This window comes from Nelumbo lutea, chromosome 1 (assembly GCF_056320005.1).
Source record: "Nelumbo lutea isolate HS-2025 chromosome 1, American lotus-T2T, whole genome shotgun sequence".
NCBI lineage: Eukaryota > Viridiplantae > Streptophyta > Magnoliopsida > Proteales > Nelumbonaceae > Nelumbo > Nelumbo lutea.
In genome coordinates this window covers 9,015,397-9,033,531 of record NC_142684.1, presented here as the reverse complement: position 1 = coordinate 9,033,531, position 18,135 = coordinate 9,015,397, and the positions used below count along the sequence as shown (strand labels likewise).

General features: G+C 35.7%; 1 protein-coding gene across 1 annotated transcript in view; it reads right to left on the bottom strand.

Moving 5' to 3' along the window:
- Positions 1-9,979: 9,979 nt before the first annotated feature.
- The window catches only part of LOC148873430 (acetolactate synthase small subunit 1, chloroplastic-like), a 117,384-nt gene continuing 109,228 nt past the window's right edge, over positions 9,980-18,135 (bottom strand). Inside the window, exons 11-12 of the mRNA XM_088961266.1 lie at positions 11,317-11,382; positions 9,980-10,231 (exon numbers count right to left, since the gene is read on the bottom strand). Coding sequence (XP_088817392.1) covers positions 10,148-10,231; positions 11,317-11,382 — 150 coding nt within the window. The 3' untranslated portion in view covers positions 9,980-10,147. The remainder of the gene's footprint in view (positions 10,232-11,316; positions 11,383-18,135) is intronic.

The following is an 18,135-nucleotide window of genomic DNA, read 5'->3' as shown; positions in this document are numbered from 1 at the left end:
GGAGATTAGAACAGGACTGAGAACGACTTGGTGAGGGAGAGAAGAGATAGGAATAGCAAAGAGAAAGGAAAAGAGAAGAATGCGAGTTGCAGCAGCAAAGACGAAACAGGGGAAGTGCAAGACGAGAAGAAGAAGAAGAAGAAGAAGAAGAAGAAGAAGAAGAAGATTGAGAAAGTGAGAAAGTGAGAGAGGAAGGCCAGAGATGGGGAGAGAATGGCCGAGAGGGGTGAGGAGATCGCTACCGCTGGTTCGAGTGAGAAGGGGATGAACACCCTTCCTTCGAATTCTCGGCGAATGAAGAGTTTATGTTTATTTATATGGAAGGTAGGGGCAATTTCATAATTTTGGGGAATCTAAGGGGCATTTTTGTAATATTGAAAAAGTCTGGTCAAACTAGGGTTCCAGATGGAGGGCTGAGATTTTGGGTAAAAATGGATGGTTGATATGGGTCAGAGGGGGGTTTCCAAGTGTGGGCCGGACAAAATCTTTTTAGATGAAAGGGTAAATTAGGGTATGTTCAGCTGAAATTTTATAGGATAAGGTTTTTGGATATTCTAAATTGATTGGTGGGGTCAGATTGGCCCAATTAGGTCCGGATTGGTTAGATCTGGAAAAGACTCTATTCAGTTAATCAAGGATCTCTAGAAATGAAAACTTTGTGTGGTAAAGGGGCAAATAAAGGTAGTTTTGGGTGAAATTTCACAAGGTAGGGTTTTTAGGCATTTTGAGGTGATTGGTAAGGTTAGATTGAGCCAACTGGGCTCGAATCGGGTAGATTTTTAATCCGGTCAATATGGAGGTGTTTTGGGCTGAAATTTTCATGTGTAGGGGTTTTCTGGCATTCTGGGGTGATTAGTAAGGTTTGATTGGTTTAAATGTGTTTGGATCAAGTGGATATGGGTTGTGGGTGCAAGAAGGGTCGAAATGAAATTTTTGTTTGATGGACAGGTGAATAGAGGAATCTTGAGTTCAAATTTCATAGGTAGGTGTTTTGAGAGGTCCTAGGTCTGGTGGTTGTCTGATCTAATGGTTGAGATGTAAGCAAGGGTTGATCGGGGCCATCGGATTGGTATCAGACAAATTTAACATTGGATCTAAGGGCTTTTGGATTGAAAGTTGGGTTTTTTGGGTTTGTGGGTGTTTCAAAAGGGTCTGATGAAGGTTCGAGGTGAATTGAAATTTCAGGCGACAGACCAAACAAAAATCGGATGCTGATACCCATATGCCATAATGAAAGAATGCAAATGGTTGTGCAACTCTATTATTGTTATATGAAAATGGAAATTTAAGTTGCTTTGCACAATGATATACATCATAGCATTCATAGCATGCAGGAAGACCTGTGGTTGGAACTTTAGTATCAAAGCTAATCGTTGCGTAGAGGCATGGCCCATATGCTGATGCCAACAACTGGCACTGGTGTTATTGGCAGCAAAAGAAAGTGATGGTGAAGAAGTCTGATTATGTGGAAGCCAGGGAAGAAGGTAAAGACCTCCGACTTATCTAGCAATGCCAATCATTTTTTATGAAGTTCGGTCTTGAATGACACAATGGGTACTAAAGAAGCTGTGAGTGTAATGTTAAAACTCTAAGTAAGTTATTGCAATGAAAATCCGGGGTGTATAGGACTCCAGTGATGATGCAGTTAAGCAGTAGTTGTATAGTCTCGTGGTGTGACTAGGATGATAAATGATAACACCATTAGGTAGCCACACATGCCTAACTTTGTCCAGGCGAGAATATTGAGTGAAGACAGATGTAGTGCATGCCATATGTTTGGAAGCACCACTATCTAAAATCCATGTAACAGAACTGAGGGAACACCTCACCAGCCATGTTCATGAAGGTAAGATCACATTTCTCCTTATTCAGAACTCTCAATAGGTGGTTGTATTGTTCCAAAGTGAATGACGGTATTGTTGATGATGAATCAAGGGCAGAAACACATACGTGGGGAGGAAAAAAAATTCTTCCTCCCGCACGAAGAGAACCCTTCTTGTTCGACAAGACAAAAGGTTCTCTACAAAGAGAACCCTTGTAGAAAAATTTTGGAGAAGAATACGAAAGAAAAATTGCAGAGGGAGAATCATTGTTGTAACCCTAACTCTAGATTTCCTTCCCAACTTCTGCACGAACAATGATTATCCCTCTGTAATTTTTCTAGTTCATGAAAAAAGTTTGTTGTCTTCTCCAAAATTTTTCTACTAGGGTTCTCTTGGCAGCGTGGGAAAAAGAATTTTTTTCTTCCCCGCGTGTATCCTATATCGGTCCATTGTAACATTAGACCAGTTTAAATCCAGTCCATTGTAAAATCCATCGGTCATTAAGACCACTGGCTCTAAGTTGCCGATACACTGTTTTTCTTATAGTGCCGATGAAAAGCAAGGTATTTTGAGATTGGTTAGGTTTTAAGAGAAATGGTAAGAAAAAGAAGATAAAGAAAGCTTATTAGGGTATTTTAGTAATTTAATGCTTTCTGTTATCTGACTTAATGGTCGAGGGGTATTTGTTACAACATTTTGGGGATTCGGGGTGTGAGTCGAGGATGGGGGTTAATTTCAGAACTGGGGATGGGGATGGAGAATATGATCCCTGCCTCGAATCTGCCCCATTGCCATTCTTACACACCTTATAGTTTTACATATTTATTTAAACCCACCTTATAGTTTTCATTTTATTAAAACATCCCATATATTTTACAATTTATTTACTTAATCAACTTTTCACTAAAGAGTTTTGTTTTGCCATTAGACCCGTGGTTTTTTATTCCAAAAATACGCTTAACACTTTTTTTTTTGTATAGAAAACAAAATTGACCAAATATAGCCAATAGAATGGTTGCTTGTATCTTATGAAAGGCAAAAATGGTATTTTTATTTTCATTTTCTTTTGATTAAATTTATTTAAATGAATATTAGGATCAACACTGTCATTTTCCACTGTCATCTAATTAAAGATTGATTAAATCCATTGCAAATTATAAGTGGTGTTTTAGTAAAATGCTAACTATAGGGTAGATTTTAGTAAATCGATGAAACTATAAGAGGTATTTTAGTAAATGACCCTTTCTATTATTTAACTTTCGCTTAGTAAATCATGTGCATCGCATGGGTCCCCGCTAGTTAAATATATAACATGTATGAATGGGAGATGCTCGTGAAGGGCTTTCATGTTGTTACTTGCAAGGATATATCAATACGATAAGCCCGATACGAGGCGTGGTGATTCAAACTTGGATCACTAGAGTGTGCCTAAAGCCTGCACCTTAAATGCAATTCTAAGCCACTAATCCATATTTGTCCTTGTGATAATAAATAAAAGAAAATAAACTTTATTAACTTCTATCTCTACATGTGATTTTTTCAATCTCTATTACCCAAAAAAACTCTAACTAAATTTTCAAAAGAACAATATTCGAAAACAGTATTTTATAAACTAATACAATAAATAATCTATCAAATCCATGTTTATATAAAAAGATGATTTTTAATATAAATAAAATTATATAAATAAAATATTAAGAATAGAAAAACTATTTTAATACTTAAAATTTATAAATTTGCAAATGACATGAATATTAAAATTATTATATATTTTTACAAAATATTAATTAATGTTTTAATTTATATTAATAAGTAATAACAACATATATATTATTTATAAAAAAGATAAATATTGTTTATAAAATATTTAAGACTATAACATTAAATTGAATTTATCAAATCCATTAATCTACATTTATTTTAAAAAAGATTTTCATATTAGAAAAATTATATAAATAAAATATTAATAAGGGAATGATTGTTTTAGTAATTAAAAGTTATGAATTTTTATATGATATGTGTATTATAAATTTTAACAAATTTGATATACTTTAAGTTAAGATAATAAAAATAAAAATAATTTATATAATAATTAAAATATAATAGGTGCATTTGTTTAGTGCCTTGGACTCTTGATTGATGCACTGTAAATAAAATTATGTGATATCTATGCATCTTGATGTATTAATTATAATATATTCCTTCATATATATTACTAAAATATACATTTCCTATGTACTTATATACTATTTGTGATTTTTTTGATATTAAATTTAATGATATTATTGTATTTATAGAATTTATATGTATTTTCCTAGCGTATTTATGCATTTTTATATTTTTTATCCGTATTCATGCGTTTCCAAAGCGTATCCATATCTGTATCCATATCCGAATTTTCCAATATGATGCCCGATACTGATACTTTAATCCTTGGTTACTTGTTAAATTAATTGCGGTTCTAGCTCTATAATTTTGTTCCAGTTAAAATTGGGTCGGTTATGGTTTTTTTTGTTCCAAATCAATTATTTTGTTAATAATATATAAGAGGTTTCCTAGCTTTTTTTTTTGTATTTTATGTATAAAACTATAAATTTGGTAGTATACGATAATTTTGATTAAAAACACTTGATTTGTTAATGTATAAATAATTTATTATTTTATTGTCATATTTATTAAAATTGTGTTATAGTTTATTTATTTATTTAAATAATTGTAGCTGTGAATACCGGTTATTTAATCAGGATGACTCTGGCTATGATTTTGAATTTGTCCCGCCTAATAACTGTGATGGGTCGGATCAGTCTCGAACTGAGATGCTATTAGTTCACTACTAAAATTGGGGGTTGTAAATGTTATCTCTAACAGATGAAAAGATAAGATTAAAGATTTGTATTACAACTACAAAGGTTCTAGTTAGAGTGAAAATTGTTAAATTAATTGTTTAAATTTTGATATAAATAGAAGATTTTGTTTTCCTAAAAATCTTTATCAAATACCATAGCCACGTCACCTTATCATAATAATCATGGATATCTCTTATCATATAATGACAACCAGAATTTGGAATAAACCCACAGTGAAGATTACGATCACTTGGGTGTTCTGTTTACACTGTAAAGGGGAGTTTTACATGTACAGGAATCTCGACTGTTACAAGAGATAAAGAGTTTACAAGGATAAGATATATCAACAGAAGATGGAATTATGATAGGAGCTATCCATCCATGATTATGATACGATATATCATCAGGAAGTTGGATTTGCCAGTTCCACTGTCAGTCTTGTGTTTGTGAGCATGTCCAGTTCGGCGGCCTCTTTGAAACCATTTCCTTTTGTTTTTAGTCAAAATAAATTAAGATGTAATCACTAATTTATCCATTCTCATGGTAAGGTGGCATTTCCAGAAATTCTCTCAACAGTCTATGCTTTTGGGCCTCAACAACTGAAGTTTTTCCCAATTTCTTTACTATGGTCATGTTTGGGAGTGCTACAAATAAATGCTTATTTGGACCATTAAGCACTTATTGGTATTTCGGAAATAAGCTTGAAATAAGTGTTTATTTTAAAAATAAGGTCTTATCATTTTTTTCTTTAAAAATGATCCCTAGTTGAATTTTAAAATACCAATCATAATATTATCCCTAGTTGAATTTTATAAATGTACTTTTATAAAAATACTTTTATGGAAGCACTTTTATATAAGTACTTTTGTAAAAGTGCTATCGTAAAAGTAATTTCACAAAAGTGCTTTTGTAAGAGTAATTTCTTAAAAGTGCTTTCATAAGAGTACTTCTATAAAAATGTTTTTATAAAAATGCTTTCATAAAAGTACTTTTACAAAAGTGCTTTCGTAAAAGTATGAGTCAAATAGACCATTTCCATTTCCAATTCCTGTTTGGACCAAATAAATTATGGGAATGAACCATTCCGATTCCGATTCCGAAGGATTTCGATTTCGATTCCGACTATGAACCAAACAGACCATAAACAATAATAAATAAGAAAATAAAGATAACAAGAAAAGTGAAACACATAAATTTTTAGAGAGGTTCCGCTGACCCCAAACAAGAAAATAAAGATTGCAAGAGGTTTGGCCAACCCTGACCTATATTGTTAAATCGGCTCTAACTATAATTTGACATAATTTGACATATATATACATATATGTGTGTGTGTGTGTGTGTGTGTGTGTGTGTGTGTGCATGTGTGTGTGTATGTATGTATGTATATATATAGTTGTGCTAGGTTCAAGCTACCAAAGGGATAGGTTCAAGACAACCAAAAAAAATAAAAAAAAAAAAGCCAAAATTTTGGGCCCACCCAACTCAAGGACCAAAAATCTAAGCTTAGCTTGTCATAAGAGGGCATGTGGCCACAAGCTAGTAAATGGTATTGAGATAAGTGAGAATATTGGATGCAACCACTTAGGGGTGTGTGGTTGGATCATAGCTTAGGCAGTGAGGTTGCCTTGATAAGGAGGTAATAGGAAAAATGGCTTACATAACAAAATGGCTAATGTTAGAGGAAAGTAAGTCTTTAATAATGTATGTGGAGGTGAAGTGGTCACACATGATTATTACTACATTTTTAATGACTTAGATTGATTGATGACTATAACGAAAGTGTTAGTTACATGATTTGTATTGTTGGATTTTATTAGAAGAAAAGGGATTTAATAGGGGAGAGGAGATGTTAGTAGGTATTTAAAATTATGGATTTAATCACTAGATATATGCACAAAATGGATTTTAGTTGGTATTTGAAATTATGGATTCTACATACATACATATGCAAACCTGTGTCATTTAGTATTTGTTAGTAAAGTTTCTTTGGGTTCTAATTGGAGAGGTAATTGTAATTTAACATGCGGTGGGTATATATTATTGTTGGAAACCAAAAGAAAGGCATTTGTAATTCACTTGAATTTCTAAAATACCACTAAAGCTGCTTTTGGAGCATGGCAGAAATAATGTAAATGCCAAAGGGAATAGTATTTTGGATTCCACTACCTTTTGAGCTTGGAACTACTACCCACAAGACTCTACAACCGCACATTGTGGACATCTCTTGTACTTGATGTTGTCATTCATGTGAAGATGTTCTATATGACTGTCATGTCTTGTGGGTAGGGTGTGGATTGCAGTTCCATACTTCTTTCTTTTTAGTCATTAATAATCCGCAAAATTAAAAAATGTTGAGGAAGGAGTGAGTGTTATAAGGAAGGAAATTTCTAAATAGGACAAGAATATGTTGGAGAGTGGCATAAATGATGAAGAAATTGAAACTCTTTTTTCAGATACACCCAAATAAAGCTCCAAGTTTTGATGGTTTTAGAAATTTGTTTTAAAAAATATTAGGGGTAAGGAGCAGGTCATCAGTGATGTAGTTAAATAGTTATTCAATTTGGGTCACTTACTAAAAGATTTTAATCAAACCTACATAACTATTATCCTCAAGGTAAAATCTCCTAAGATCTCCATCAGTTTAGACCTATTAGTCCTTATAATGGCATTTATAGAACTACAGCAAAATTCATGGTTAATAGGTTAAAGAAAACATTAAATAATTATATTAGCATAAATCAAAGTGCATTCATTCTAGGGAGTCATTTCAATAACATTCTAATTGCACATGAAATAATCCATTACCTTAGGGAGTCCAGAAACAAAACTATCAATGTCACTATAAAGTTTGATAAACACAGTTTATGATAGAGTTGAATGGGTTTCCTAAAAACAGTGATGAAAATATTTTGATTTGAGACCAAGTGGATTAATCATGTGATGGAGTGTGTAACAAAAGTATCCTACGTAATCCTAATTAATGGGATCTCCCGTGGAAACAATTTTCCCATCTAGAGGTCTTAAACAAGGTGACCCCTTATTTCCTTTTATGTTCTGATGTGTTATTTGCAATTCATTGAGCTTGCCATAGAGATAAAATCTCAAGAATCAACCTTACAAAAGTTATTTCTCAAATTTTCTTTGCAGACAATTACATTTTCACTAGAGCAATCATTTAAGAAAGAAGGATATTGGACACTCTAACAAGCCTCTGGCCAATAGGTGATTACAGCAAATTTAAAATCAATTGTAGCCCTTTTGTGAATTAGAAATTAAAGAAGATTGTTGCAAAATCTATGTAGATGAAAGAAGTAAGCAAACCTTGCATTTACCTAGGTTGCCTGTTGTTCTTGACAAGTTAAAATATGACTTGTTTATGTATCTCCTAGAGAAAATGTCCAACAAGATTAAGTTACGGAAAATTTTGATGTTATCTCAAGTTGGGAAGGAAATTTTAATTATATCAGTTATTACTATTATACAGTTCATGCCATGTCAAATCTCCTTCTAGCTGAGTCCAACGTAATGAATTTAAGAAAAATAAATAAAAAATGTTCTAATGGAGTAGTTTTAAACATAAATTTAATGAGGATCTAGGCATCAAAGAGACACAATTTCAATCTTGCTTTGTTGTTCAGGCTGGCTTATTGGTGATTTTGTTCAGAACCAAACAACTTCTAGGTAAGAATCGTGACAACTGAATATTTAGGATAAAAATATTTCCTTAAATCCAAGCTCCCTCACAATGATTCTTGGAGTTGGAAGGGCGTATTAGAAGGTATTTGATAGGATGTCAATAAAAGTGATCCAAGCTCAAAAAAAAAAAAAAAAAAGAAGGTATTTGATAGGATGTCAATAATTCCTCAAAATGATCCAAGCTCCCTCAAAAAAATAGAAGGCATTTGATAGGATGTCAATGATTCCTCAAAATGATCCAAGCTCCCTCAAAAGAGTCTCTTTTCAAAGACAGAGACTCTTTGAGGGGTATTTGATAGGATGTCAATAAAAGTGAAAAACATTAAAATATGAATGAACCCATGGTTCCAAACTTGGAAAATTTGATTATTAATATTTATATAATAATAAAATGAATACAAATTATATTTATTTCTTAAAAATTAAGGTATATATTAACTTGTATACATTATAATTATTTATCCTAAATATTATCTAAATCTATATGATAAATATTAAATAATAAATGGCTTTAAAAAAATATTAGCTAATAAATATTAGTATATATACACACATACATTTTGTTTTCTATTATTTTTCAACGATCACTAATTATTTCTCGATACTTTATATAAATTGTTAAAGAATGGTTTTTATGTTTAGATAAATTAGTTATAAACACATAAAACTCATTTTTATTGTTATTCATATTTTTAAGGATTTTTTTTGGATTTTTTAGTCCGTGTGTATTTTGATTTTCATTTGTATCTATGTGTTATCCATTTTAACCCTACATATAAAAGTTTTTGTTCATCTTTTTGGAGGTATCATTGGAAAACAAAAAAATTGTATGATTACATTTTAAGGAATAAGAAATAAGAGGAAATGAACACCTAATTTTCTCTTAAAGTTTAAAAATTTCTCAGAGAAAATAAACAGGCCCAAGTCATTGTTGTAATTGAACTATTGAAGGTCTGAAGTTGGCTTTGAAATTAGGCTTACATCAGATCATTTTGGAGTGCAATTAAAGTCATCATTTACAAAAGGTCATTAAAGGTTACATACACATGCAGAAATCTGTTTCCTTTTACAGGATGTCATTTCTTTGTCCAAGAACACTATGCTAAGTTCTCCGTGCATCTGCTGCTATATAGCTGCTCACTTCTCAGCTTGCAGGAGCAAGGTTCAAAGTATTATACAATACCCATATCGTATCGGTACTTAGAAATGGCTGAAACACTTTGTTTTTTAGTTTTTTTTTTTTTTTCAAATTTTGATTTTTTGGGAAGCTAAAAACATGTTTTTTATTATTAAAAAAATTGGAATTCCGAAACACCTGGAAATGGGCATTTCGGACCGTATCTTTTTCAAAAGATAAAATACGATACACCTGTATCGATACTTTAAACCATGCGCAGGAGTTTGTAGGATAGAGTCAGTTTGCCAGTCTTCCATGGCTAACAGATATGCTGAATTATGTATAATCCTCTGTTTTGATTTCTGTTTGGTTATGATCTGTATGAACGTCTTTGTTTACTCTAATACAGTTATCCTTTCTTACCAAAACACACACACAAAATCATGGATTTCTTGTCACTTCTGCACTCCGCGCCCCAAAACACAATAAAATCCAACTAAAAGACAAACAGCCATGTTTATCCTCAAAGACACATGATACATCTCTATATCAATACATATTAAATAAAATTCTCAAAATTTTTCGGGTCAGTTACAGAAAAAGTAAAAGAGTGAATAAGGAAAATAAAGAAACTACAAACCCTTGTTCAATCAGGATATGCAGAACTAAAATGGAAGAGAATAGCCACGGAGGTAAGTGGAGTCTACTCCAGACTCACGCACCAATGCCACACGCCCAGTTCGCGCCACCTTCAGGTAAGCATAAGAAACATTGTAAGGGAGACTAGAAATAAATGCAAGGGTTTATGGGTAAAACGCAATAGAAGCCAAGACATTAGACTGAACAATTGCTAAACCCATGTTGCAATATAAGTCGTAAACTTTGTGGAAATGTTTAATCATTTAATTAAACACACATGGAAGTTGTATCAAATGGAATGATTTGGTAGACCATGATTCTCAAATTGTATATGGACAAACCACAAATTCCAAAAACAGTACCATAGTTCTTACACGCTACCACAAACTGGAAAAGAAATTACAATTAAGAACTTGGAAATGTTCAAAAAACAGTAGCATAGTTCTTGCTCCATGAAAATTGCCAACGACTTGGATGCATAACTTAGCATGACTAAGTTTGGATGCATTCTTGCTCCATGAAAAAAAATACACTCACTGAAGAAAGTAATACGAGAATAGGAAATTGAAAAGCCACATTTGAAGTTGGTTCTTTAAGAATCTCAAGGCAGCTCTGAACCATGTTTGATGTAAAATTTGTATGCAAGTCAATGCAATGTAACAAAGATGTTAAAACTTAGCCAAGAGTAGGCTATGAGAGGGGTGTCGATTGGATTGGATTTGGTCCAATACAAACCAGTCCAATATGAGTCCATTATAAATGGACCAGGTCCAATCCAATCCAATGGATGTTTTGGACCAATATGGACCAGTCCAATTCAATGTCTGGACCGTCCAATCTGTTCAAATTCATTTTGATTTAGATTGGTTTCAACTCAAACCCGGTCCATTGACACATATATTCTTATTCTATATCAATGGACCAGATATTGGCTTAATCCAACCCAATCCAATATAAGTTTGTTACAGACGAACCAGGTCCAATCCAATCTAATAAATATTTTGGACTAGATTGGTCCAATCCAATATGCCTTGTTGGTCCGTCCAATCTGTCCAAATTGATTTTGAACTGGATGGGGTCCAATCCAAAACTGGTCCATTGACACCCTTAGCTATGACAAAGTCGGATGGCTCAATGTCACCAATCTAGGCTCTGAATTGTATCAGAAGGATCAAGTTCGAATGTGGAAACATACCTCACAAATACCATAGGGTTCCAATAGTCTCTGCAACGCAACCATCTTATCCAAATCACCAGTAAGCTGAAATAGATAACAAAAGCCAAATTGACAATCAAAATTAGTCACGTGTAAACATTCACATATGTCCATACATAGACACTGAACTAAACAAGAAACAAGAAGGTGCTATGATCATAGTTCATAGTTCACAATGGAAGCCAAATTACAACCAGAAGAGTACATGTGAACTGAATGCAAAGGTAAAATATGATGCAACATATGATAAATCCAACAATAGCACTCTCTTAATCACCAAATATATAAACTTGGCTAACCTATAGATCCTTTCTCTCACCATTCAAAATAAGCTGATATGAATGCTGGCCTACCAGAGGATGAGATTAGTCAGGATCCTGATTTGGCATGATGATATTTCTTGCAAAGTTAATTCTGGATTTTCTTTTCATTTTTTGTCAGCAACCTTCCTGTAATTTCTATCTATTCTCTTTTGAATCTGCCCATAAGATTTTGTTCCATTATTCTAAGCATGGAGGTCCTCCAGGATCCTGGGTCAGGCCCTTAAATATGGGATGCAACTAAGTGTGTGAGTGTGTTGGGGGGGGGGGGGGAGGGCAGTTCTGACTCCACAACCTCTACATATAATGGTATTACAAAGATAGTCTCCTAAAAGCCCAAGAAACAGCAAATCCAGAGGGGGATGCATAGGCCTTACTTCTTAGATAACAGAAAAACACAACACAGATTCTAACAATACGTTATCCTGTTCCAAGAGTCATCTTTGGTTACCTTTTTTGGATAGTAAAATCAAAATCTTTTAAAATAAGAAGAAAGTACAAGAAAAGGTAATAAGAAATCACCCAAGAGAGAAAAGAACATAACAAATGGCACAATAAGAGTAACCTAACCACTAAACAGTCAAATAAAAAATCACCCTGTAGAAAGGATCAATCCATGCTAAAAGTGTAACAACTTGTTTAGTCAGAGATCAGATCCAACATAGTAATAACTTCTTCCACCACCCAAACATTCAGCTCCATACTTGACTTAAAAAAAAGTCAAAGAATCACAAGATCATCAGCCCCTCATCCAGCTCGAATGAAAATAAAACCCCTAATATCATAAACTGGACTCCATCCTAGTGAAAATCAGATCTTCATTCACCAACACTGCTATTTTCACCTTGCCTAAGCCCTCTGCCTCCAATTCTGTTTACCCATATAACTGATGTTTTTAGTAGATTAAAGTCGAGGTCAGATAGGTTGCAGCTAAGTTGCTGTTGACTTTTCTTTTTTGATTGGAAATGGTGACTTTCAATTAATATTAAGCAAAGTTGCACAGGTCTGAACATCCAAGAAGTGATGAAATGAGAATTACAACAAAGCCAAAAACAAGCTCTCCCTCCCATTTGTCCCTTGTAGCCATCTTATTGGCTGATCTTCCAATCCATCTGAAAATAGCACAAATTTCCCTTCATAGACAAAGAATCTCCCTTATGACCCACCTGTGGGTTCACACCCCCAAGTTTCCTATTTGCATTCACCCTATCACAATATCACAATTTTGGAGTCACCTTCCGCTTCCATCAGCTGGAACCTTAACTGTCTAGCCAATTTCAGACCTTGGAGGAGGGCCAAAAGTTCTGCTCTAAGTGAAATCTCCGACCCCTATTGGACCAGAATATAAAGCCACTACTCCATCCCCATCTCTAAAAGATCCCCCAATATATGAAAGTCTAGGGTTGCCAAACAAACACCCATCAAAATCAAGCTTAATTCTTTGTAGTGTGGGACCCAACTCCCATGGACCATGGCCCTGTAGTCTGTCTGGAGACACAAGGATAATTCTTATACCTATACCTGCCTCATTCTTGGCTCTGCCACAATACATCTTCCATTGGCTGGCTAGTTGTTCTGACTTTGCTTCAAGGGTGAGGATGTCCTCATCAGGGAATTCAATTCGCAACAGCTCGTACGCTACAAGGGGGTGTTCTGCAAGATGCTTTTCTATGTCTCGACCTTTGATAGAATTTTGTGTCAGATAGGTAATTTCTAACTCTGATAACAATAACTACCACCTAGTGGTCCTTCCTAACGAGGTTGGCTTCTCAAACAAGTACTTTAGTGAGTGTATCTGTACCAAGAGCCAAACTGAGTAAGACAGCGTGTAGTGTTAAAGCCTCTGAGTAGCCCAAACAAAGATAAGATACGTCTTATATAAGTGGGTGTACTTTGCTTCCGATTTTGACAAGAGCTTGCTAATATAGTAGATGATTCTCTTCCCTTCCTATCTCATCATGCTATCCAAGTACTGCTCCCATTCATGTGCATGTCATCAAGAGATAGGCGATGACTAGTTGGCCTAGAATCAATGGTACAAGCACTGCAGGGTTGAGCAAATGCTCCTTGATCTTGTCAACTGTTGCTTGACATTCCTCAGGCCATTCGTTGGAAGAATTCTTTTTGAGCAACTTGAATATTGTTTTGTAGATGGGAGTCAACCAAGGAATGATGATGCAAGACTAAACTCAGGTTGTAGGTGTACAGAACAGAAACAAATATCAGGTTAAAACAAAGAAGAGAAGATGAAAGATAACCCTAGGCAATCACACCTAAGGGTGAAGGAAATCACACCCCCAACTTGGCAATCACACCAAATTCTATAGAGAAACCTTCTTTGTTCATCAGCCAAAACTGTCTTTCCAAATGAGCCTTACACAAGCTTAATAAGCAGCAGCTTCTAAAGGAAGAAACCTGCCCCCCAAGTTAATTTGCCAAACAAGCCACTTACAAAAAGAAGCTAGATTAGACTAAACCTGCCCCAAACAATTACAAACATAAATCCAAACAAAGGGAAATTACTAGACTAAGATCTGTTCCCAAACATAACCCACTAAACATGCAAAATTACAAAAATATCCTTGCTGTCCAGAAATGTAAGAAAACCAAATAAGTCATGTCCAGCAGCAAGCTGAACCACACAAAGAGCATCTTAAGGTGGATTAAAGACACTAAGGTCTTCCCTAGTTGGTGCACAACTAACCCAGCTCCCATGTCTTCATAATGATGCCAAATGAGCATAGGAGCAGCTTTGGTTCTCTTTTGATGTGCGTTGACCCCCATCATCTCTCCCCAGCTTGGGAAAAACTCGACTCCGTCGAGTAAAAGGAAGGTACCTCTAATACATATCACAATTTAGGCATTGGAACTCATTGGCAGTGATCCAAGTGCAATCAGAGTGAGGACGACCTTTACATTTGACAAGAATCTTGCGATATCCCCCATGTCGTGCTGAAACAATTTGATCATCAATAACATCTTCAATCTCTTCCTTGAAAATGGGGGCTGGAGGTAAACGGCCTACGAATTGGTCAATATAGGTTGTATCACCTTGATACAACGTTAAATCCTCCACATTGAATACATTACTCGTACTCATATCCTTTGGAAAATCCAATATGTAAGCATTAGAGCTGATTTTCTTCTTGATTTTGAAAGTACCTGAGCTTCTTGAATGGGGCTTCTTATAAACACCCTTAGGGAAACGTCCAGGCCTGATCCGTACCATTACCATGTCCCCTTCATTAAAATCAGTAAGCATGTGTTGTAGGTCAGCATGGGACGTACAGGCTTCATTGCTTGTTGCAATCTTCTTCCTAACCTCATCATGGATCTCCTTGACGTGGTTAGCAAAATTCTCTGCATCTGCACTCGATCTTGCTTCTGATGGCAAAGGAACTAGGTCTATAGGCTTCTTATGCTGAATCCCCATCACTATCTCAAAGGGACTGCGACCTGTACTTCTGTTCACGGAGCTATTGTAGGCAAATTCAGTTGTAGGCAACACCAAATCCCACCACTCACAAAACATTGCAGTAAATCTCCCAAACTTCTATTCAAAACTACAGTTTGAGGATGAAAAGATGAAGAGAGCATCAACTCAGTATTCAACATACGCCAAAGAGTCCTCCAAAAGTAGCTCATAAATTTGGCATATCTATCTGAAACAATAGTACTAGGTAGGCCATGCAAATGCACAACTTCCTTAAAGAAAAGTTGTGCAATGTTTACCGCATCAGATATCTTGCTACAAGGGATGAAATGAGCCATTTTAGAGAAGCGATCAACCACAACATGGATGGAATCATGCCCCCGTAGAGTCTTAGGGAGTCCTAGCACAAAATCCATGTTGAGGTCTTGCCAAGGGGAATGTGGAACAGGGAGTGGAGTGTACAAACCAGCATTATGTTTCCTTCCCTTTGCTAGCTGACATACACAACACTGCTTGATAACCTAAGCTACATCCCTTTTGAGTCCTGGCCAATAGAAACGATCTTCAACCATGGCAATAGTTTTTTTTTTTTTTTGAAAAAAGGTGAACTTTATTCGATAAAAAGAAGAGGTACATGAGGAGATGTACAACAACAATTAAACACTCGGAAAGTTACATAGGCAGAAAACTATCACTAAATAGGTAATCCCTGTGAGCGCCAGATTTAGCTAGACTGTCAGCTTCAGAGTTTAGTTCCCTCGGAATCCAGACCACATGATCATTTAGAGAAGAGAGGATGTCTCTCGCTTCAGCCAGGTAGTGAGCTAAGGCCCAAGGCCCACTGTCAGAATTAGAAAGCCAATTAATGGTGTTGGCTGAATCTCCTTTAATGGTAGATTTAATAAGCCCATGTCTTTTGCAATCCTGATGCCAGTTAGAGTTGCCATGACTTCGGCCTTTGTTGAGGAGACAAAACCAATGCTTCGGCCTTTGTCTCTTCCAAAATGACCTGCTACACCCCCCGCATGTAGTTCCCAAATGACCTCTTCCCTAAGTGAGGTATTGGGTAGATACAAATGAGTCCCTTTGAAGAGAAAGCCATCATGTAGTGAAAATTCTGGATATGTTGCTTGCTGTCCTGACTACAAATCTGCATAGATAATGCTGAAATCTCGACATGTAGGGTAGTCTCTTTGAGCACATCAAAGCCTACCACCTATACAGCCACAGTAGAGAGGATATAGACCACTTGGCTAAGTGCATCAGCTACTTTATTCTCCTTTCCAGCCATGTGTTTGATCACAAAATTGTATTCATGGAGAAATGCCACCCACTTGGCATGTTGTTGATTCAACCTCTTCTGAGAGTTGATGTGCTTCAAAGCCTCGTGGTCAGAAAAGAGAACAAATTCATTGGGAATAAAATTCCTCATCATAGGTGCTATGTTTTTTTTTTTTGATGAATAACTGATTACTTCATTGAATTTAAAAGAAAGTGTACAAGAGAAAGTGGGAGAGAGACAAGCCCCCTTATCTCTCCCCTTTAACTTTAATTCCTTGTCATAGGTGCTGTATTTTAGCTTGGCTTCATTAAGCTTCTCACTAAAGAAAGCCACTGGGTGACCCTCCTGGCTAAGAGTTCCACCAATCCCAACATGTGAGGCATCACAAGTTACTTCAAAGACCCTACAAAAGTTTGGGAGACGGACTGGTGATTCTGTTAGTCTCTTTTTGGTCTGCTCAAAAGCCTTGGTTGCTGCATTAGACCATAAGAACCGACCCTTCTTCATGCAATCAGTTATGGGTGCCATTATGGTGGTGAAATTCTGAATAAAATGCCTATAAAATGTAGCCAATCCATGAAAACTTCAAACTTCATGTGGTGTGTGTTAGAATGCTCGAGTCAGGGGTATTTTGGTCATTCTGGATTATCTTTCTTGAGAGTGAAAGGTCTATTGTATCTGTGTTTAAGTTATGTGTCCCATCTTCTATGAGGGACAAAATGGTCTTTCCTGTAACTCTATGTTTTTGAATAAATACAAGTGGGTCAGCTAGGGAAGGGTGATTTTGACTCTCTTCTAGTCTGGCCGAACCTTTCTTTCTTCTTCTTCATCTTCTTCTTCCTCTTTCTCTTTTCTTTCTTCTTCTCTACTTCAACCCTAGAATCTACTAGGGTTTACTAACATGGTATCAGAGCCGTAAGGTCCTATCCTCATTTCTTTCTTGCTGCTGTTCTCTTTCTGGGTTCGCCGCCAACTTTCACAGTCATCTTCTTCCTTCTCGACTGATCTGAGTGGAGGTTCGATAAGGGGCTGAAAAAGAGCTGTCGTTTTGTGGGCCTGGAGGTGAGGATGCCTCCGGTCGTTGCTGTGGTGGTCGTTGGAGTGGTATACTAAACCCTCTATTCAGTATCGAAGAGGGCTGAATGTGTACAGGTATGAACACTACTGTTGTTTGTCCAAGTAAGGAACTGCGAATGCTTCCTTTTGTTTCAAAAGTTGGTTGTGGTGGTGCTCAGTGTGACTGATATGGATCTCAGTCGTGTTCCTCTGCATTTCTCTTCGTATGTATGTTGAAAGAAGAGTTGTCGACTGCCGAAGTTCACAACAGCAGTAGATTGGTGGTGGTTGTGTTGTGGTGATTGGTGTATCTATGTTTCAAAATATTTAAAAGTAATCTCCTATACCTTGTGTGTAATCAGTTCTGCAGTGTGCAGTCCAAGTGTTTGATGTGAGGACTGAGTGATTTCAGTCTTAGTGTGTTGACGGTGAATGGTCCTGCAGTGTGCAGCCCAGGTGTTTGATGTGAAGATTGAGTGATTTCAGCCTTAGTGTGTGGTGTGTAATGTGTATTTAAAGAAGCTGGAATTGGTGGTGTTATAAGTGAGATAAGTCTTGTGAAAGAGTGTGAGGTTATGTTGTATATTTGAAGGTGAAATAATTAAGATGGCTTCATTTGAAAATGGGGATGATAACAAAACAGGTGCCATGCTTTCTCCAGACTATTTAAGTGTTCAACTAACATCCATCAAGTTGAATGGTGAGAA